Below are 23280 nucleotides of genomic sequence, written 5' to 3'. Positions count from 1 at the left end.
CAAACATGAAGAAGTGTGCCAGATAAGAGACAGAAATTGCCCCCCCCCCCCCCCTGTTCCACATGCGTAGAAAACTGAAAATGTATTTTGAGTGTTTGGTCCAAATAAAAGTTGATAAAACTGCAGCTACGAATGACAAGTCCCGTGCTTTTTGATACATTAATCAACCCCAACTTCCTCCCAAAGACAACTTCTGCGTACTATAATTTGGAAAGTCACTGTGATAAGTCAAAAACAAATGCAAGCCAGGAGAAAATATGTTTCCCTTAAAAGCATAATTGGCTAAATGCAACTCCACTTTAAAGCAGAAATTGTGTAACTCTTGATTGCGGTGTTGGGACACTTTTGTTTCTCAATGCAAGGCACAACAGAACGTAGGAAACTGCACAAATCCTTGAAAAAATAAGAATTCAGTTTTAGTGAAGATTTGTCTTGGAATTTAAAGCACTGTGACTGTGCGTGGAAATATAAATTAATTTCTTTGAAAGCTACCTGCCACAAAGTGCATGTCAACATGACCTCAAAGCGCGCAATACAGCTTTCCTGTCCACCAGCATGGAAATATGTCATCGACAGCACTTAACCCTGTAAGGCCCACTGTTGTAATTTTACAACATTACTTGAAGCTATCCTAAAAAAGTCAGAAAATGTTTTAGTTTTTTTAAAGACTACATTTACATAGTCAAAAGGTCCTTTTGTTCAGCCTCACAATGCTATTGGGTAGTAAATGTGTTTATGGGTCCTGCCCTCTGGCCATACACTCACAACACTTCAGAATCTTCAAACGAGCAACATCTTTGTTTTATTGGACTGGATTTGTCAGATTCAAGTAAGTAAAATGTAAGTTTTTTTTTTTGTGATTATCACAATGTCTAGAACATGTACATATTTAGTTTTTGTGGAATACATTCATCAAATTTGATTTTAAGCAGCTTATGTCTATGTTGTAATATTACAACACTGGGTCAGTGTGGTAGTCAAAATAGCATGAGCACCTGTCATGGAGATTGCCCTTCTTATATGTTCACATATGGAAATAAAACAATATAAATATAATGTCTTTGATAATTCACTATAACTAAGTTCTAAATGTGTCCTCTGTTAAGATTTTGAATTAAGACCAGAATTGAATAAATTAATACATTATTTCTGATAGAAGTATGTGAAATGATATCTCATGATATCATGATATCTATAGCAATATTTTAAACTCTACTTGTATCTTATCAGTTAATTAGTTACAGCAATTAATTTAACTCTTCTCTGGTTCTGGCAGAAACAGTTCTTTCTGAAATGTGTTGGGACACTTGGATGTATCCCTTTTAGTATGATAATTAGCCTGTTAGCATTAGCCAGACAGTATTGTGTGACTTGTTGAACTGGTTTACCTGCATGTGTGGGTGTAGGTATTCCTTTTATTATGATAATAGGCGAAGCCAGAAATGGCTGGAGTCTGTATGTATTGGGAGACCGACACACACGGTACCCCCCTGTTTCTGATGTGATGGCACGCAAAAGATTCCAATATCTGTTGATATCATTACATTTTGTAAACAACTTGACAGTGTCAGAGATGGAAAAGAAAGAAAAACTCTGGAAACTCAGACCCTGGCTTGATACATTCAGAGAGAAATGCCTGCAGGTGGTACCAGAAGAACGCAACTCTGTGGATGAGATGATGATTGCTTTCAAGGGGAAATTCAGCAGCATCAAGCAATACATGCGAGGCAAGCCACACCCATGGGGGTTCAAAGTGTGGGTGAGAACTAGAGTCTCTGGAATGATCTGTGACTTTGATGTGTACCAAGGCAGTGTCAATGGGATACGAGCCAAGTCTGAACTTGGATTGTCGGGTGATGTTGTGATGAAGCTTGCCTCCATGCTTCCAGAAGGTCAGAACTACAAGATCTACGCAGAAAACTACTACCCGTGTCCCATTGGTAGTGAAGCTCCTTGATAAGGGGATTCATTATGTGGGAACAGCCAGGCAGTACGCTTACCCAACTGTAACCTTGAAGAGGAGAAGAGCTTGAAGAAAAAAGGGAGAGGAAGCTTTGACATCCGAGTGGAGACCAACCACAACATCTGTGCTGTCAAATGGTATGACAGCAGAGCGGTCATCCTTTGCTGGACCACACCCTGTGCAGAACATTCAACGCTGGGACGAAGCCAACAAAACCTACGTAGAAGTTGAGGCCTTCCATTGTGGCTACGTACAACAAGTACATGTAATGGGAGGTATGGATTTGTTGGACTCGTTTACGGCCAAATATAAGTTCCCCATGAAGTCCCGACGCTGGTACGTGTACATCTTCTGGCACACCATCATCCTTGCTGTGATCAACGCCTGGCTCCTCTACAAGCGGGACTGCAGAGCTCTAAAGATGGCAAAGCAGGAGATCCTGAAAAGGAGACTACTTCAGGCAGATCTAGCATCCTCTCTCATCCTGGTAAGAATGCATTTCTGCTATTTTTTTTTATATTTCACTGTAATATTTTTGACTTGTATCCTAATGTATTTTTGTTCTAATCAGGTGAACACAACTCCCATGAAAACACCAAAGAGAGGGCGACTATCTTCAGGCAACGGGAGCCCAGCAGCGACAGTGACATCAAGGAGCCCGTTGATTGCTCAGAAGAGACCATCCTCAGGTGATGGGAGTCCACCAAACAGGGCCCCATCCAAGAGATCACAACCTCCACTGGCTGTACGGAAGGACCTAGTGGCACATTTTCCAGGGAAGACCAAGAGAGGGTGCTCTAGACACTGCAGTAAAGGGTACACAAACACCCAATGCACCAAGTATGACGTCCGTCTGTGCTTTTCTGACGACAGAAACAGGTTTTTGGACTACCATATTCAATGAATGACTATTCATAAAAAATATGACTGATATGTGATTATTATTCATGCTATATACTGATATAGGGCTAAGTAAGCAATCAATCCTGCAAATCAACCCTTAGTTGTTCAATATATTTATTCAGACAATGTGAGTAGAAATACAGGAATTCTGCTCCCACCTAAGCCCAACGTTGCAATATTACAACATTTCGCTAAAAACGTACCAAAACGTGTGAACACTTTCATTTCTGCTCCAGAGGCGACCTACAACAACATCTGAAAGGTCAACAAAATCAATTCTAATGTTTTTCTATTTTTGGGCTTAAGCAGTACAAGACACGACAAGCAACATCATCTAAAGAAATATTAACATCACTTAAGGCATGAATGACGTCAAACATCAAGTACGACTCAATGGGGTTGTGTACTTTATAGTTGCAGCGCTGTATGTATACTGCTTGAATTGGTATGGTCGTATATTTTTCTCTTGATCCATCTGTCTGTAAGGTTATGTGTTATAATAACCCTTATACAGCTTTTATACTGTATAAGGGTCCATTATAAAACAACAAGGGTGACTTTAATAGGTTTGTATGATCAAATAATGATGCCAGACTCAGTGACCTGTACACTTCCTGGATATGAACAGCCAACACACCTTCATCCGACAGTCCCTACGGCTTTTATGGGCCTTTTCATTTCAGGGCCAGGGCAAAGTCTGAACCGGTGAAAAACAATTACGCAGTCTGTCAACAACTGCATGGCTTGTTCCAACAAACTGCCATGATTCAGCAAACAGCACCGCATCCACTGATTGTCGACAAAATCAAAGTCCCCAATCTGAAGCGTGTCTGCTGAGCGCCCAGAATCCCCTGCCTTCCTGCCCTTCTTGGTTTTATGCAAAACAGCACAACAGAGAGTTCATCCAGAACACATTACATTTGTATCAGACCTCGAGTGTTTGCTGAGACTGAGCCAGGAGGGCAAAAGGTAAAGTTTCAACATTATAATTATTGTTTAACATCCGAGCACACAGCAGGGGAGGAGGATAGAGCAACACAATCGCACACATTAAGATGCCTGTTGCCATGACTAGGCAGCGACGACTCGTCCCCGTTTGGCACATAACGAGCAGATTCTCAGCATCGACTGCCTCCTGTTAACTCAGAAGAATGGAGATGATAAGGTTTGAATACCCTGTAATGGCGTTCATCATTTCTCTAATTAAAGAATAAATAACCAGACACTTCTACTGTCTAAATAAAGAAAGCTACAGATGAATACAAATCTTGTTTATGGTTTTATGGCTCTGACAATAACAATTTGTTTATCCTGGCGAAATAGCAAGGCAATAAAGTGGAAAAACAGCGATAAAAAAATATATTTTGTGGGAACAGAGCAAGCAGGGAAAGTGTGTAAAACGTAGCAAGCAGCAAGATCAGAGCTAAAAAGAAAACCTCGTTAAGCTGCGGGACATTTTATGTCATTAAATCTGAAACCAAATAACTTGCAGAGCTGCAAAACAAAGCGGTCTGCACAGGTGGAACGCTCCGCCATGGTTACACAGATGGTCTCTAGACACTTCCTTCCTCTGACATACACAAGCACAGTGACAGCGCAGCACTCTGGAAAATGTTTAAAGCTGTAATAAATGAGGCGGTAGCTCACAGAACAGAGAGGCTGTCTCACACAGATTTATCAGCTGACTGAAATAGAAATGTCATTGACAGGCACGCTGTAGAAATTCTGCATTGTTGCCCTTTAGATCTACAGGAGGAGAGAAATTGGGATTGGCTGATTAATCCAGACTGAGGCACAGTAACAGATTTATCAACACTTCTTATCCCAATGCATTCAAAACAACGATAAAGAGACTCCTATACATTTGGGTCCTGATAACATTCCATTTATATGGCATGACAATTGCCGTGATCCACGTTTGTTTGTAGGCTCAAAAAGTATTTTATTATGTTCGAGGTAATGATTCAGAAAGCTACAGGTACTGAATCCTTAATGTGAAATGCAGGATATTTGTTTAGTGGGTTGTTTCTAGGCTGTTTTATCTGCTAAATTGGACATTAACCTCTGAACACAGCGAGTAAAAGAGAACAAGAGGCAAATTCCTAATGTGCTGCAACCTTAAAAAGATACACAAATATACTTAAATCGTTAAGCATAGAGTTAGCTGTAATGTTGAACACTTATTTAAAAAGGGATATCATCCTTCTCTCCACACATTCTTCTAAGTCATTCATTCATGGTATCACAAAAAGCAATAAAACCGCTGACAGTTTAGTTGGAATTCAAGGTGTGCTTAGCTAGTAGCAGGTAGACACAAATTATATTTGCCAAAACTTGCATATATATATATATATAACGTTTACCAGAGCACTACAACACACCAGGTATACATCGCACAAGACTCGGATTCAGAAAATGTAACAAAAATGCTGAAAATATCTACATACATGGACAAATTTTACAATTTTACATACATGGACATTTATCTATGTTTATTCTTTGTCTACAGGTGTCTGCATATGAATGAAGATATCTGTAAGTCAAAGGACAACGCTTGTTTTCCGAGTTGTGAGCAATCATGTTTCGACCAGGCTTTGGTTGGATGCATTCTGCGTGCTGAACAAGCTGTTTTTAAACTGTTATCGGAGTATAAAATGGCTACTTGTGAAAGTATCAGATTCTTCTTAGAAATTGTCTCTACACACACACTCCATTATTTACTAATCTGAGTGCAATCCATGACCAATGAACGGAGAAAGAAGTGATGGCTAAGATATCCTTTATTCTGGATTTCCATTTCTGGATATCAGCAGGCAACACCAGAAAACCCAAAACATTGACCATTGCCACCAGACGCTAAATCATAATAGACAGATAGCAGATGGGTTCCGATATCGATCTACTCCTGACTTAATTGACGAGTAGATGACTCATCTCTTCTTGCATATAATGTAACTTTCCACCCCACAATTACGGGGTGTTCATCGCAGGGGACTTGTGTTCAGAAATATTAAGTAAAACTTCCGGCCTTGTAATGTCTGAAAGCTTGAATTCTTAATTATTGGGCCTCTGAATGGATGACTTTGTCCCACCCTATAAGAAACATATCAACACATCCTCTATAAGGAAATGGATATCCCAAACACTTGTGATTGACTTGAAATGTGCTAGTCAAGATTTTGAGACCTGATCAAATTCGATTTTGTATTCTGACAAATCTTATCACCACAGTCCGACTATCTCAATTTGTAACACACAGCCTCACTTGCAAACTCATTGTATTAACTTTGTTGAGACTATTCATCTTGACATTTACAAAAAAAACATGTATTTATTCTGTTTCTTCTCAACAGCTCTCGAGTAAGCTGAAATCCTTTGAAAGTTGTCAGAGTGCTGATTGCCAGACGCCTCAAACATTTTAAATAAGTGCTGCTCATTGACATTCAACATGCTGTTACCTACCGATGCAGCAGTAATTGTCAGTGTGATTAGGTTACTTCAAAGATTAAGTTCTTCGCCAGCATTATATTGTTGGTGTACATTTTATTCTTCTATAGCTCTGAATAAGGAAATAAAAGCCAGTTTTCATAGACAAGCTTTCTCTCACAAAAGAAAAGGCTCTACGTCGCTCAGTTTGATGTGCACTCAAGAGAAAATAGGACTGACTGAAAAAGGTAGATAAAATAAGAAAAAATAAAGAGGTTTCCTATGCGTGGGTACTGCATCTCCGCGCTCAGAGTACAAACATTAGTTATCTTTTCAATGTATCAGAGAGCAGGCTGGAAAATCCAGATGAAAGCCACAATCTTTTTGATGTTGTAATCTATTCAATACATTGCAGTTGTATACAGAATAGCAATGATGTAAAGGGTTACAAAATAATAGATGGGGCAAAGTCTCTGTTTTGTAAGTCACAAATTACATTGAATTCTTCTAAATTCCGAAGTCCAAACATACAAGATTGTAATAAGTCAAGTCCAAGTTCTGAACCAAACCCATGACCACATGTACCCTCTATTGTATAGTATTGTCATACTGATATTTTGTACAAACTGTAAAGTCCACTGAGACAAATGTAACATTTGTGATATTGGGCTATATAAATAAACATTGATTGATTGATTGATATTGTTTTGACAGACTAACAGTGAGTATAATATTACAGAGGACATATTATGCTCTTTTTCAGGTTCATATTTGTATTTTGTTTCTGTACGGAGACATGTTTTTATGCTTTCATGTTCAAAACCAGAGCCCAGGTTAGCTGGCCTGCTCAGTTGTGATTGGTGAACCACTTATATATGTCCCGCCCCTTAACCTCATGTACAATGGGTTGGAAACAATAGATAAAAGAAGCACAGTTGTTATATAGTGATGTCATTCTGAAACCGAAGTAAACAATGGAGTCCAATGGAGGCGTTTCAGTCGGGGGGGGGGGAAACTCTGGAGGGAATTTTGGGATTTTAGCATTTGCACATCATGGACCAAAGTGCAAATGCACTGAAGGAAAGGGAGAACCACAAAAAGCATAAAAGGGCCTCTTGAAAATAGTACTGGAGAAAATAAATATTAAAACCAATGTGTTTATAATTTTCCATTAAATTATTAATAATACTTCTGTTTAAATATCTGTCAAATGTTTTGCATAGAGCCATCTGTTTTTTGTTGACAGCAGCAGATTTCTTACACCTCATTCTGATGATCTAAGGCATCATCTGCTGTCTGTCTGTCTTTCCCTAAAGAGGTGGCAATTTGATTGGCGGCTGTCAAATTCATTAAAAGCTTCTTCTTCTTTTCCCACTCTGAATAAAACAGAAGACTAGGCTACTATTGAGAAGTCTTTTTTAATGGGAGACCTGACCAAGATAGGCAGCAGCAAAGTTACAAACAAAAAAACACAAACATTTGAAAATAATTAAAAACAAAGCATGGGAACTAACATTTTAAAATAAAAAGGTCAAGTTTTATAACCAGGTAGACCTAAAAACATTGCAGTCTTAAGAAACAAGCCTTTCATTCTTTCATTACGATTTAAAAACATTTAACAAGATAAATTAATTGAGTTTTAAGTTGTTCTGCAACACATTCTGCGCCATTGTTAACCATTTCTGTATGCTATTGAGACTGAAATGATAGAAAATCCAGAGAACGCAGAAAAAGAATATTGCCTGGAGATATTCAGCCAGATAAGAATACTACATTGTATGGGAGCAGACCACAAATAGCTTTTTATCTAAAAGGTGTAAAAATGACAGAGCCCACGGGTTCCCTGAGCAGGCCATCCTAACCAAGAGTATGACTCACAGTTATGAGTCAGACCATATCTGTTGTCATAAAAATACAGAGCTTTAACAACAACATTTTAAAATGGTGGTGGGTCTTGAGGAGGATTTCAAGTTTTTCCAACTCAAAGTCAATTGAGTTCATTCAAGTTTATTTCGCATCTAACTCCAAATGAATAATACCTAAATATACCTTGATGTTTGCTAGCTTTGGCCATGACTATCAATGTTATTAAGACATTATTGAACCAAGTTCTGGGCCGTTTTTAAAAGTACAATAGCAGCAAGTTAACATTGCAGCCACTTAATCCAACATTCTGACATGGTCCCAGTCATGCAATTGCATTTACTAAGGCAATAGTGTCTCCTTTTACCCTCCAGCAGGCAGGATCAAAAGTAATGCACTTCAACACAGCATGCAAAAACACTGGTATGGGCTTAGGAGTGCTTTGCCATTATTAATTTGCATCGACTTCAGTCTGCTTAAGCATCATATTTGAAGTGTTTACTCAAACTTTACTGCATTCACGTAATGCGGGTGGTGTCGATCAAGTTCTTTCCCTTCATAACAACATTAAATTATCCTGGCCTCCCTCTGATGATGTAACCTTTGTGTAAAATTATATTGTTGGGAAACTGCACCCATCTGGCAACTTGACGGTTGCAATCAAACCAGAATTGGTTTGAGCCATGTCTAGGGGAAGTTATGAGAATATTTCTCTCATAATCTGTGAAATTGAGGGACCTCAATTCAAAGTGAACAGAGTTAGGAGATGACATTTCATATTATGTGTGGCTCTACGTATTGTTAGGTTGCAAGAAATATGGAGAAATAATAAATGATATTCATTTCCTTCCTTGCTACTGAATATAATATAGAAGGAAAGACATGGAAGACTTAATGTACAATTTTTGTACATAGCAGGATTGGAAGCGTTGGGTTGTAATGTTGAACTTGTTGCACCCTGAATATTATGTTTAATTAATGGGAGAGCAGAGACCTAGTATTATTATTTTTGAAGCTTCTTGGTACAACAATTCCAGACATCCAGTTTTTCAGGGTACAAAAAGTCGTTCTAAAAAAGGCTCACACCTCTATCCCAATGAAATAATCCATTCTATAGGGAAATAAAAATCCTTGGCCTACGATGACTAACACTGACTCACGAATGAATATGTGGGGCTTAAGCTGCTCCTGCTGCTGAGTTGAAGCTCCACAAACTTTCTGCCAATTTCACATTTAATTATAATGAAAAGACCCCATAAAAAACGTCATTGCTCACGTTTAAATGCATGCCGTTATTCGGAGGATTGAGAGGATATATCGCACTCCCCAGTATGGGCTCAGAGCATTAATTTCACATCCTTCCAAAACAGCTGGAAGCCAGAAACACTTTCAGACTCATTAACTGCAGTGGGGGGGTTGTTTAATTTAGATTTTCCTACCTGTAACTCGGTTTTCGGTGTGCAGCCGCTGTGCAATTTCCATTTAAAAACGCATCCTTCCTAAATCGCTTTTAAGTTAACCGTGTGCCCAGGATAGTTCCGTGTGGAGCTCCGGATCACCGTAGTTCTGATTAAAGCGGGGCCAGGTCTTTTGTGGTGTTGAAAAGGACCTGAAACACGAGCGTTTTCTTTTAAAACCCGCTAGGCAACAGGTGTTCATTTCACGTTCAGGTGACAATGAAGCATCGACCCACTTTGCTGCTCCCTCCCTGTGAAAGTTCAACCCCACCCCCTTCCCCTCCAGCTCCACCCCTGCCAACTCTGGCTGGTGCGGGGTTTAAAGGACTCAAACCATATTAAAAGAAAGTTTGCACTTTAAGCCCTCTAACATTCAAGCCAGTGCAGATTTAATATGAGTTTGTTTTTGCAGCAGAGAATGATAAGGCGATTTATTTTGCCCTTAATCCCTTTTTTTATTTAAACCAGTGTATTGGTGACCACAAGAGGGTGTCCTTCACCTCGTGTTGGTGGCCAATCGAAGACATTAGGAACACTTGTTGGCTGTATGACTCAGAAATATAAGAGTGTGCCCTTCATACTTTTGTGTGGTATTTCATTATGAAATACCACACAAAAGTATGAAGGGCACATATCATGTTCTCTTGCATAAAGTGATGTGTTTGGCAATGAGAGGCTGTTCTTTGCAGAGTTTCTCTCTAAAAAGAAAACCTTTTCTTGTGTGTGAATGGCTGTTTGGTCTTGGAAACACAATCTAGTTACTTTCCAATAGATTTAGAAAAGAAGAAAGTTTGCCTCGATGTGTTTGCTTTTCTTACTTTCTAATCCTTTCTTTGTATGTTTTTTAAATGAAGAAAGTTTATGTTACAAGGAAGGAAGGACTTTCAGTATCATTATTTAATTAGTTGAAATCTGTGTTTCAAATAGGCCTTTTGGTTTCTTTGTTACGTAACTGTTTCAAAATGTTATCTCCATAATCTACCATCACAATCAAATCTCAAAGGACAATCTACATAATTAACTTTCTTGCTTTTAAAATCACAGTAACAAACTTCTAAATAGATTTCTCCTTTACTTCATTTTATTTTTTAAATCAGGCAATGCATGTAAAAATACATCTTTCTTTGATATTCAAAGACAATTGAATATGCACAAACAGCAAGACTTCATACAGAAAGTAATACATTTCAGTTACAAATATAGTGTACCTCGACAAAGTAATCAATCTTTGGATAGCACTGCAAATATGATATTTCAAGGGAAATATCAGCCCGTTTGAGCTTTGCATTGAAATGGTATAGACTGCAATTGCAAATAAATACTTGTTTTTATGATATACTATCAAAACAGCAGTGCAACTGTGCAAAGAAAACAAAGCTTCTCTGTCATTCAGGTCATGGACGGTCTAGCAGGAGTAACTTTAAAAAGGCATCTGTGTTTTCTCTTATCTCAACACTTATTTATACATCAGCGACATGTTGCTGTACCGCAACAGGTCCCCTTCTCCTTAAGTGCTTGGCTCTTTCTTTATAAAGTTATATAGAAAGCCTCTAAGGTAATTCAAGCATTTGTGTGGAAGATAATACAACACAGAGCTTTAAATAAACAACACAGAATCATAAAAAACCAACTAAACATGTGTCTCCAGTGATAAATTAGTAGCTAGATACATTCAGAAAGTAAACAGCAGCCAACAGTCTAGGTTATAAAGTATGGCGAGTGTCGGGGTCAGTCGCCAAAATCCGGGATGTCGTCATACGAGTAACCCCTGTAACCCTTTGCGGCGTAGTAGGCGATTCTCAAATGGTAAAATCCAGGAAGGAAAACAAGCACCCCTATGATGATGACAGGAATGGTGCGGTCTGGGTTCTGAAAACATCAAAAAAGAGAAAATATTGAGTTGAGGGTGAGGATAAATTGACATTCTTTGGATTTAAAATCTATTTCAGGTGTGAATCAGACTCATATTGACTCACTCACACATCAATACCCTACTGCTGAAAGAAGCTTATCAGATTTTGATAATGTACTCATCAGGCTTTAACATGCTTATCTCCATGTTTGCCTGCCAGCACCATATAAACAGGCTCTGGATGAAAAGGGTGTGCAGGAGGCACAGACGTGATGACTTCATCTGTCTGAGATCTGGTGTCATGTAAATCATAAGTCATTTCACATTGAACCACCACCAGGCAAAGACAGGCAATCCTTATCATCGTCGAGTAAAGTGTTTTATTTCCCCACCAGATGGCAGTCTTGTGCACTGAGTAACTGTAACGCCAATACACTGCTGCATGGGCCATGCCTCAACTTACTTAAGCACTTTGAGCATCATTTCTCTTTCTGTCATGTACAGTATCTATTTGGCATGTATTTGAGGTGGTGTTGCCAAAAAATAACAGGAGAAGTGTTTTGTAGTTTGACAAAAATGGAAATGGAGGATTATGAATCATCTTTTGAATCTTCATATATGTTTATAGCACCACACACACGTGCAATTTAGACATTTAACGTTTTCTTTTAGGGGCAGTTGGCAGCTACATGTTGTATACAGAGTCTGGGGAACAGTGGGGGTCCAGTGCCTTGCTCAAAGGCACCTTTAAAGTGCCCATGAGATAAACTAGCTCCTCTCCAGGTAAAAGTACACACTCAGTACTTGGTACGTTCAGGGTCTTGAACCATCGACCCTCCATTTCCCAAGCTAATGCAGCGTTGACTCTCGCTGCTGTTTTTCTGAGCTTTCAACCACATTTCATAGTCTTCATGATCTGATGGAGTCTGCTTAGTTGAACTATCTAAATGAGAATCGAGCAAACTCCACATACAAACATATATAACTGTGTGGATGAAAAAGCTCCAGAAAAAATGTCAAAACAATTAAACCACATTACTTTAAATAGAACCTGCCTACATCCAATATTTCCTTCCTCCATTGCTCGAACATTGAGTAATTTCTGGTATTAGATATGCTTTTTCAACTCGCGTGGGCTAATTGGCAAGTAGACGGCTCACATACTTTGATGCCGCCTTCATGTCAGATCAAATTCTCCGCAAATACAAATATGCAGACTGGAAAAAGCATTCACATTAACCTCCTGCTGATTATCAAATATATCATTTGAACAGTTATCTCCCAAGTGGAGTCCTTATTTGAGGAAGCAGGACCACAGCGGGGGATCTTCCAAAGTTGGCACTCAAAGAGCGAACATATCAAAATCATTAGTTGTAATTCAAACACGCAGAAAACAATCGTCGCCAAATAAGCGCAGCATCAGAAAACTGGCTGCAGGGCAAAGAAATGCCATGATAACATCTCAATTAAAGCTATTTAAAAATCAGATTAACTCAACAGGAGTTTTAATTACAGCATGTGTGTGCCACTATAAAAGCTGCGTTGGCTCTCTAGATGTGTAAAAACTGGGCTCACACCTCAAGACTTTGTTTTACCGATTGAAATATTTGTATGGTGTTGCGCCAAGTGTGGGAAACTGTCAAGTACCAAAAGCTGTCTTGTAATGCTTGGCCAGATTAACTGGCTTGTTTACTTGTGTTAAAATCAGATATGTTGTGATGTAAAACAAAATGGTGAAGATTTGAAAATGTTAATTCAAGCTACTTTTGTTTTCTTAAAGCTGCTTATGTTTAGATTACTACCATCAATTCTAGAAAAACAAGTACTTTTTCATAAATGTTGCAATGTCATCGTATTGGCACTTAAACCTTACGTGGAGAATGAGCACTAGTAGTGACAAACGATACCCGTCCCCAGAATTGATACACTGGAGGTTTGTCGATTGTTTGAAATCACTTGTCATATTTTAAAGACGTGAGCCATTTAAGACAAATAAATAAATCCCTGAAATAAACCCTCTTTGAGATTTGAATAAAAGGTATGCATAATATTAAATATGGTAGTTTTCTTTATGTCATCTCTTTTTTCAACAACTATTAGTTGTCAGTCTATGCCTCCCTCTTGGCAGTAAGTGGGAGGGTAAAACATTGTTTGGTGCGCAGTGAAACATTTCTTTTGAAAGGCTAAACCCCTTAGCTTAGCTCAGCAGGAGGACTGGAAACATGGGGAAACATTTAGCCTGGCTCAGTCCAAAGCTAACCAACTGCTGACTAACGGCTGCAGCTAGTTAGATCCAAAGATAATATAATCTGCGTTGTTCCTGAACCCTCAGTGAAAACTCTCCGGTGAATGTACAAGTTAAACAGACAATAAATGACCTCAGAGAGCTTTAGATGGATTGCTTCCTTTGGCGATGGCATGTTGTCGCCTTTTTCTGGCATTTGTGCTTTTAGCCGGTGTACTGCTGTACAAAGCTTCACATTAAAGGTGGGGTAGGTCATTTTGGAGAAACCAGCTAGAGTGCTCTAGAATTTGAAAATACATAACCGGAAAAAATCTGCCACTTCCTTACATAGCCCCTCCTCCAACACACATGAACGTGCACATGACCAATGAGGGCACGAGATACGTTTGTGCACACATGGAAGGCTGACAGGCAGGTAGGCCATCCAGTTATTTTAGCCGGGCCGGCTAAAATGATTGGTCGTGCTTTTTACAGCGCTACGGTTTCCACAGATGAAATTTTTTTATGTATTTATTGTCAACGCATTTAATTGCGGGTGTTAAGAGCATTTCATGGAATATAACAAAAAGTGTTTCTGAAATAAATTACATACCCCACCTTTAAGTGTACAAACATAAAAGGTAGAAATGTTCTCATTTAATTCTTAGTAAGAAAAGCGATGAAGCATATCACCCATTCCTTTCTTGTCAAAAAGCATTCAAGTTGACCCGAAGACTTCCTTTATCAAACTGCTTTAAGAGATGTTTGGAGACACATTCTGGACATATTAAACAGAAAGGTAGAGAAAATATGTTATTTTTCTCATAAAGGAGCAATTTAAAAAGAGATAATTCTTGTGAGCGGGAATTACTCAGAGAACAGACAGGAGGCAGGCGGCTCAGACGGAAACATTTTTGTTAAAAATGGATTTTCCGGAGAACAAGCCTGACGGGTTATTTACTGTCAGTTTTAGGGAACACAAACATTGTGGGAGAATGTGACATGCTTCACAATGAGCCCTTTGGCAACAGACACATTCACTGTATTCAAATGTATATACTGGGGAAGTATTTCAACTACAGTCCAACCCTAGACCCAATATTGTGGTTTGTCAATAGATTAGTGGTTTGGGTTAGATTACAGATTTCATTACATTGACTGACTCACCTCCACCTTTATGGTTCCTGACAGAAGAAGAGCCCCGAAGATTATCAATAAGGAGCCAATCATAAACAGGAATATTGCCAGTGCGATTGCCTTGTAGGGGACCTTTGGCGGGCTTTTCTTGAACTGTAAAAGGTTAACAAAAAATAATGATTGGAAATAATAGCAGACAGTGCAGTGCTGCCTCAATATTGAGCTTAAAAGAGCGTATAGTTTAATTTAGCAATGAGTATTTTCTGTTTTTTTCAGTTAACAACAAAACAAATTAGCCTGTGTTAATCCCTTCCAAACAGACATAAAATACTTATTACCCTTGTTCTTTTGCTAGCAGCAACTCATATCTCCTCGAGTATAATCAAGCAGGCACATATCCAGGAAGTCATTATTTGGGATTAAGCTCAAATGAATTGGCAGTGGGAATAAAAGGTAATAATTCCTAGGCTCCTGAACAACATGAGAGCCGATGTTTGAGAAAGGAAGGAGCCTCTCACCTGTAAGTCGATGTAACCGTCGTCATCAGCTGCCAGCCGTGAATACTTGACCTTGTTGTTGGATTGTCCAGCCCCCAACATATTGCTTCATTAGGAACTGTTTGGAAAGAGAGACACACAACATATATGAAGTCAATGAACTTCAATAATTACGTCTTATTTCGTCCGGTATTACACCAAACTGCTTTCACTTACGGCCCGTCCACACGGCGGCGTGCGTTGAAGCTTCAACGCTTCTGCCCGTTCACTTTTAATGGGGTGACGTCACGCTTCGCCGAACTGCATTGTGGGAGCGTCGCTACACGTTGCTCGCTGCAAAAGTTGAGCAATGTTCAACTTTTGAAGCTTCGGCAGAAGCGTCAGCCAATCAAATCATATACCAGTACAAGCTCTAGCCAATCAAACTGCGTGCTTGTGTGTCTGGGGCGGGAGATTCATGTGATTGGTTGTTGGTCGAGTTTCAGACACGCCCGCCGGCAAGCTTCAACGCACGCCGCCGTGTGGACGCTGCGTTAAGCATCTACACTCCGATACAATAGGTGGTGCCGTATGCAACTTTAAAGATGTTTTGCAAACCGCCAATAAACTCATGATGTCACCATTGTGTACCTTTTTCAGTGTCAGTTGCTCTTAGAAAACTTTATAGAAGAAAACGTTTTTTTTTAATATTTGAAGGATAGTTTTTTGTGTTAATAGTAAGTTCCATGTTGGTCAGAACCATGTACTGTTAGCTCATCTATCCTTTTCTAAATACATCTTGGCATTTCTTACATTCAGGTGTGCATAAACTACAGGTTATGAACTTATTTTAAAAACTAAAACAAGTGCAATAATTGCTCATTTTATTGGTATCCGACATGAGAAGCAAATCATTAATTATCAACAACAAAAATTATATATGTAAACCATTTATCCCAATTCCTAATAGCTTAATATGTCCACAGAAATCTTTGAGATCTTGAGTGTACTCTTCAACAACATATTGCTCTGCTTATTGATTTGAAATCTGAAGTAGGTTAAGCTATAGCTAAGTCAAAACCTATCATGGTAGGTACATGTTCCTTTGTTGATGACATACAGCAGCTTATACTGCCACACAACATTGCTTAAATCAGTTATTTAGAAACAACACACCTTGGAAAAATATGAAAATGTTTTTTAGGCGTAATTAGGAGTAGTCTGAGAATGTAAATAATAAACTGACCTTTTTATTCAGCGTCTGTCAAAACTTTTCAGCATTTCCAACATGCGCTTTCACTGTTTGAGCAAGGGCAAAGGTGACTCTTAGTGCGTCTGTTTGGGGATGAATTAGTCAAATGAGTTGTTTGCAACACACCGTCTAAGTGCTTTGGCAAACTTGAGATGTTTCGTGTTTTTCAACAAAATCCAATTTGGACTGAATGAAACACAATTTCTTGTATTTATTAAACACGTACCAAAAAAAATAACTTTACAAGATGATCATAATTGCATCTGATGTGTCATCCCACAGAAACAGAGAAAGAAACATTGATCTGCTCCAGAGGGACGCAGAGGAGTTTGACTAGATATGATCTGATATCCTCAAGGCTTGGGTTTTGTTTTTGTGTTTGGCTCTGTGAATACTTGCACTTGAGCCCCCCCAGAGGGAGACTTAATCCATGAATACAAACTGTTGTTTCTGCTTGAACAAGAGTTTGGAGAAGCTTACAGAAACCTGCTGTGGTTGTAGCCAGCAGCTGTCACAACAACTCACCACAGAGCCTCTCTGATGAAGAAAGCTGCAGGTTGTTGTGAAGTTATATTTGCTACGAAGAGGGGATACTGCAGATTTAGCAAAAAAGGGAGGAAAGTCTTTACAATACGAGGACAAATTCTGGATGTCGCTAGATCTTCTGGGAAAAATAACTTTGAATGAGAGCTGAAACTTTAAATATGTGGGAATATTCTAGGGCTGCACAATTAATTGGCTTGGGAACCAATGGGTCGCCGATATGAGTCCTGACCTGAATGAGGACTGGGAGCTGGAGAGGTGCAAGTTCACCTTCTGGGCACTGCCAAGACACCTCTCCAGATAACAGAAAAGTGCATGTGTTTGTATATGTATACAGTATATGTATTCAGACCTAATGTGTATAGGTCCTGCAGTGCATGCATGTTTATTGTATTGAATTTAATTTACCCTTGGGGATGAATAAAGGGTCTTGTTCTTCTCCTTCTTAATCATTATGTTATTGAAATCAGAATATGGACTAGGCAAGGCAAGGCAAGTTTATTTATATAGCACTTTTCAACACAAGGCAATTCAAAGTGCTTTACAAAAAATGAAAGACATTAAGAAAATGGCATCTAAAATCAGTCATTAAAAAGAAAAGCTAATAAAATAAACATTAAAAGAAAAAATACATGGATAAAAGTTACAGTGCAATTAAACATTAAAATTGACTAGTGCAATATATCCAAATTGCAGAAAGCAAAACCGTTGGTTAAGGAGATATATTTTTAAAATATAACAAGTACTTAGTCTATCTTACAGACTAAATACAAATATCTGTGTTTGGTAAAGATCATGAATGCAGACCATGATCATTTTTGATAAACTGTATACAGTGATAGTTTGTATAATATTCCAAAAATCAAGTTTGACTGGAATCTGTCAAAAATAATCGTGCATGTTTTCCAAATCCTACTGTCGAGTAAAAATTGGTTATGGGGAATATGTTCAAATATTACAAGTACGTACTGCGGTTCTACTGTATAGAGAAGTCCTAGCCTATTCTACAGACTTAATAACAAATTCTGTGTTTGGTAAAGATCTTTTTACACCATGATCATTTTTGATATATTTCAATGATAGTTTGAATAATGTTTAAAAAATTATAATTCTCTCGCAATTGCGATATCAGTCAAAATAATCGGAAAAAAAATGTCAAGGCGTGCAGCCCTAGAGAAGTCACTACTATTCCTCCGTATTGATTTCAGACGGAGATTTGCGACAGGATTGTTTGCCTGAAAATCAGCATTCTTTCAAAGGATTTCAAAGTCCAGATCTTTGCATTAGCTTTGCATCTGGTGCGGTCACGGTGACAACAACCTGCCCCTCATCACCATACAGAAAATCACCGTGTCTGCTGTGAAAGCCTTCAGGTTTCTAAGATCCTCCGTCTCCTAGGATTTAAAGTGGGATCCCAATATAGACACCATCAGGAAAAAAAGGTCAAGCAGAGCGCGTACTTCCTGTGCCAGCTCAGGAATCTGCCTCAGGAGCGACTGATCCAATTTTACAACGCAATTATTCACTCTGTTCTCTGCACATCCATCACTGTGGGGGTTTGATTCAGCCACCAAACAGAATGCAGAACAGGAAGTCATGGCTGCTGCATTCAAACTATTGTTGGATTTATACACCTCCAATCCATAGCCTGAAATCGGGCCAGAAACATCACTGCACACCATCACATCCTGGACACAACCTGTTCCAACTTTTTCACTCGACAAAACAACAGATTTTTCACTACGATGGATACTTCACAGGAAGAATGCCTGCTGTGTTCACCCTGTAACACTAACATCCATTATACTTACCTGTACATTATACATTTTATGGTTTAAATAAATACTGTTTTAACATTTAAATAGCACCACTGTAAAAGATACATTTGAACATGTGTATACAATGTTATATCCACCTTCCTTATGTATAAAGCAACCTGTGGCATGTATCATTCTGTATTTATTCCAGCACCCTTTGCACTATAGCCCTACTATGTATGGATATACACATACATTATGGTATATCTGTACAAAGTGTACAATGTGAATGCTTTTATAAATGTAATGTATACTATATTTTGGTATTCTTGATTTAGTTATAGCCTAAAATTGCACACATATACATTACATGGTGTGTTTTTGACTGATATGTTTAGACTAACGTCTTTAAGTGGTTATTACATAATGGAGGGACTTTGCATTTCTTCACCAGCCCTTAAAATAACATTGTTTTAAATGAGGAACAAACATTTGTTAGGGGGATGGGGTTTTACTGGGGAAACTATTTACTGACTCAGTAATGTTATATTTTACACCCTGGCCACTAGGGTCCCGTTGCAATGGGTTAAAACCCCATTGCAACGGGACTACATGATTGCAACTTTTATTATTATGTATTTCTTAAGATTTTTAGCTTAACACATTATTTTCTGTTAACGACCTTTGTTATTATAATAAAACTGCAAATATTTAAGGAGCAGTGTTGGGTGTAACGTAGGGTTGCCAACTTCCAGAAATGGAGAAACGGGACACATGCATGTGCGCGCGCAAAGTTTTTCGGGTTTCTGGCGGATTTAGTTACTTTTTTTTGTTACTTTATTTCAGTTTTAGGGTTAGGATTAGGTTAGGGTTATGTTATTTAATTATTTTGGGGGAGCCAGCCCCTCGGGTTCGAAAATGTTTTTGGGGGTCAAACCCCCCAAAATGCATAGAAAACTATGCATACCTATAACACAATACAAACACAATGGTCTTACACCTGCATTAGGCTACTACATCACATTGTATATCAGCATGTTCAAATCGGATAGGTGGGCACTAGGCTCCGACACAAGGTGCAGAAGACCCGAGACAGATCTCCACTCACGGGCTTTACCCAACTGTGTTTTTCTTCCCACTGTTTTTAGAAGGGCCAGGGCCCAGAACCACATCCTCTCTCTCTCCTCTTTCATCATCACCTCCTCCACCGGCAGCGCTCATTTTCCCACACGACTGAACAGGCTGACATGCCACACAAACAGTGATGCCGCGCCCGCGGCCCACCGGAGAAAATCACACACACACACGTGCGAGCATTGTGCCTGCCCTGTCAACTGAGCGGTCCTAGCGCCCTTCGCATACAACACACAGGCACGCAGCCAGACACACTACATTGCGCGCAAACAGAAAAATATATATTTTTTCCCTTTACACGGGAGTCCGGGACAAACAAAGTCCCGTACGGGACACGCCCCTTTTGGCTCAAATACGGGGCGTCCCGGCTAATACGGGACGGTTGGCAACCCTAGTGTAACACGTTACAAAAGTAACGGAGTTACAGTAATATACTACTTTTTGCTGTAACGAAGTAATGTAACGCATTACTAATGAAATGTGGGTAATATATTACCCGTTACAATGCTCAGTAACGCAGTTACAACGCATTTTAACCCGAAATGAAATGGTGTTTTGTTGAATGTACTAACATAGCGAGTCATTCCGACACCAGAGACTAATTGTGCGGGTAGATTAGTAAACCTGGTGTGTTTACCCTTCAGGCTCCGCGTCGGGATCTTCGGGCAGTTGAATGTTATGCACCCTCTATTCAAAAAAGAGAACGGAGCGAAAAATACAAACAACAAATTGTGTCAGGTGCGCGTGACCTGCTCCGCTGCGCGTGCATCATTTCCAAAGTGCTTCCACAGCAGTGACACACATCTGTGGATAATCATTTATACGAAAATGGTTAAAGCAACCATCACTAAACGCCAGCAACACTACTGCAGACAGTAGCAACAGGTCGGATGGGGACATCACGTTACCCTCCGTTGTGGACACTAGCTTATTCCCGCCTGACTCGCCGCCCTCGCCCCCGGAGCAGCAGTCTTCGTCGCCCGAAACTACGCCGCCCCTCTGCGGCGCGCAGGTGCCAGGATACCACGGCAAAACAGAGCCTGCCCAGGTATATCTAAACAAGTACCCGCCTGTACAGTGGGGTTAGGCGGTCATTTTGCAGCTCGTGGTATAAAAATAGACAAGGGCTAGAATATTCATGTGAAAATAGTGCCATATTCTGCCATGCCTGTAGAAATGTTGGGTCAAAAATAATGCATACAATAGCACAGATGCCTTCACCACGAATGGCTACAAAAAGATCTCATATCCCAAGCTTATCAACAAGCTGATGTTGCAGCTGAAATGTTCTCCAGGTCACAAAGCCAACCTCACATGATGATGTGATACCAGTTTTCAAGCGCAGTAAATATTCTCTTCCCAGAGTATATGATGGGACCAAGGTGATGATTTAGTACATGGTTTTAATAATACTTTTGCTTTTCAATGTTTGCCATTTCAAACCATGAACTGGTTCAAATAATATTTGCCTTGATTTACAATATGTTCTCATTTGTTTTATCAGTACAGCTTTGAAGCTTTGGTGCTTTTCTTTGCCATAGTCCACTTTGGACTATATTAAATATTTCAGGATTGCACTTTTAACTCACTTGAAATGTTCTCACTTGCTTGGTTTCAAAACATAACAAATGCCATAATCTGTTCATTGGGGACCATCAATGCTATTTTTCATTGCTGTTGCCGGCCACTATTGCTCATGTAAACCTACTACTGCTGCACCCCCTGTAATCTCAGAGGCACCCTGAGTCATTTTGTTCTGGAACCGGGCTGTACATGGCCATATACTAAACAAAATAGTTGTGCATTAGTTTGAATTCACAACCCTCCTCCTATTATTATTATCTAGGTTAAATCACGTGGGGCTAATTCCTGCCAAGAATAAATAAGTAGCTTATGTGCAATAATAACATTATGTCGCTTAGGCTTGTGTCCAGGACACTAGTACACATAAAGTTATTCTCTGCTGTAAACTGAATAGTTAACCTCCGTCGGTTGTTTACGTCTCATAAACACTCGTTCCTAATTAGCTGCAGCATTAGCTTCTTAGAAGTTACGCTATTAAAATCTAGCCAACATGACTCGTAACATACGCCATTACTTTTTTACAACTCACCATTCGTCTCTTACCGTCAGTCGAGGTATTATTAGCACCGTGTGTGTGTTTATCTACAGCAGGACGCTCCTCTACGGTGCCACATCGTAGTTTGGAAATGCATCCATTGGAAATATACTTCCTTATTCCCAAATACTGCGCATGCGCATATCATCCTCTTTCTTGTCCTGTTGAAAATCAGAGGCTCCATTATCAATTCGTTACTAATACTAATAATACTAGAAATCGTCATAATAACAAAAACAATAATTATACAAATTATAATACTAATAACATAGTAATAGTGATCCAATTCCTATTCCTGAGACTTTTACCCATTTACACTTTGCCTACTTATCTTTCACAAGTGTTAGGAATAAAGAGCAGCCATGGGTTTTTCAAAATGGCCTTTGGCAATGACTGAACATCAAGAGAATTTAGCCTTTTCCAGCCGAACACATTTTCTTTTCTTACAAGACCCTTAACCTCAGCTCTTAAGTGTTTAATGGGTTGTTTTGTGTCATTTTTCTTAGAATGACATGTTCACCCTCTCATAATTCCAGTCTTGCAGTTCTCGAAATACCTTCCATCCTTGAGTATGTCAGTGGTATTTTCACTTTTGTTGCATTTCCATGTAACTCTTATGCATGCTGTATAGTTTTACTTTAGCTATTTTATCTCCCCTGCTCTTCTCTTTAATCACATTGCGGTCTTTTTGCTGATTGACTCTGCAGCGGTTTGTTTAAGTGGAAAGTAAATGGCCCTGTACTTTCAGAAAAGAGAGCATTTTAGGTCAAGCTTTCTTTAAAGTGGATTGCCTGTGATGATCACATTATAAGTCACATTATGTGTGTTTAACTGAGATGGAATTTTGAAAGATGATGCACTTACTATTGTTTTTGTTCCCTATAGGGCCCTATAACGCTCATTTTCAGGCTCATATTTTTATTTTGTGCCTCTACTGTGACATGTTTAGATGTGTGGGAGAGAAACTGCCCCTGAAGGGAACATTGAGATTGTTGTCTTTTCCGAGCATTAACATGCACACAAATCTATATAACGCACGACAGGAAAGGGAACACCTCAAAAAGCATTGTAGGGCTCCTTTGGCCAATGGCTGTGATTCCCAAAAAATACATTTATTTCGTATTTCCATTGGATTTATATTCTTTGCTCTGTGACAAATGTGTGCACATACAAC

At 39.1% G+C, this 23280-nt stretch overlaps 3 protein-coding genes across 5 annotated transcripts in view; 1 reads left to right on the top strand and 2 right to left on the bottom strand.

Annotated features, from left to right (window-relative positions):
* The window catches only part of LOC117554885 (protein turtle homolog A-like), a 61318-nt gene extending 51499 nt beyond the window's left edge, over window positions 1-9819 (bottom strand). Inside the window, 1 exon segment of the mRNA XM_034229454.1 lies at window positions 9595-9819. The gene's annotated coding sequence lies outside the window, so the exon portion shown is untranslated.
* Window positions 771-3618, top strand: LOC117554886. Of its 2 annotated transcripts, XM_034229456.1 has the most exons (3): window positions 771-829; window positions 1566-2450; window positions 2535-3618. In XM_034229456.1, exons 2-3 carry the CDS (start codon window positions 2103-2105, stop codon window positions 2865-2867), a joined length of 681 nt encoding a protein of 226 aa, XP_034085347.1. In that variant the 5' UTR covers window positions 771-829; window positions 1566-2102; the 3' UTR covers window positions 2868-3618. The 2 variants fall into 2 exon arrangements, with proteins under 2 accessions (XP_034085347.1, XP_034085348.1); XM_034229457.1 differs by lacking the exon at window positions 771-829 and having other exon boundaries at window positions 1155-2450.
* An 852-nt stretch (window positions 9820-10671) lies between the features above and the next one.
* Window positions 10672-22233, bottom strand: LOC117554888 (transmembrane protein 230-like). 2 transcript variants are annotated; one of them, XM_034229459.1, is made up of 4 exons: window positions 22101-22233; window positions 15344-15440; window positions 14856-14978; window positions 10672-11481 (listed from the first exon to the last, which is right to left on the bottom strand). In XM_034229459.1, the coding sequence occupies exons 2-4, from the start codon at window positions 15422-15424 to the stop codon at window positions 11341-11343; spliced, it is 345 nt and encodes a 114-aa protein (XP_034085350.1). In that variant the 5' UTR covers window positions 15425-15440; window positions 22101-22233; the 3' UTR covers window positions 10672-11340. The 2 variants fall into 2 exon arrangements, with proteins under 2 accessions (XP_034085350.1, XP_034085351.1); XM_034229460.1 differs by having other exon boundaries at window positions 22115-22231.
* Window positions 22234-23280: the final 1047 nt, after the last annotated feature.

This window comes from Gymnodraco acuticeps, unplaced genomic scaffold (assembly GCF_902827175.1).
Source record: "Gymnodraco acuticeps unplaced genomic scaffold, fGymAcu1.1, whole genome shotgun sequence".
NCBI lineage: Eukaryota > Metazoa > Chordata > Actinopteri > Perciformes > Bathydraconidae > Gymnodraco > Gymnodraco acuticeps.
This window is presented reverse-complemented; position numbering and strand designations above follow the sequence as displayed.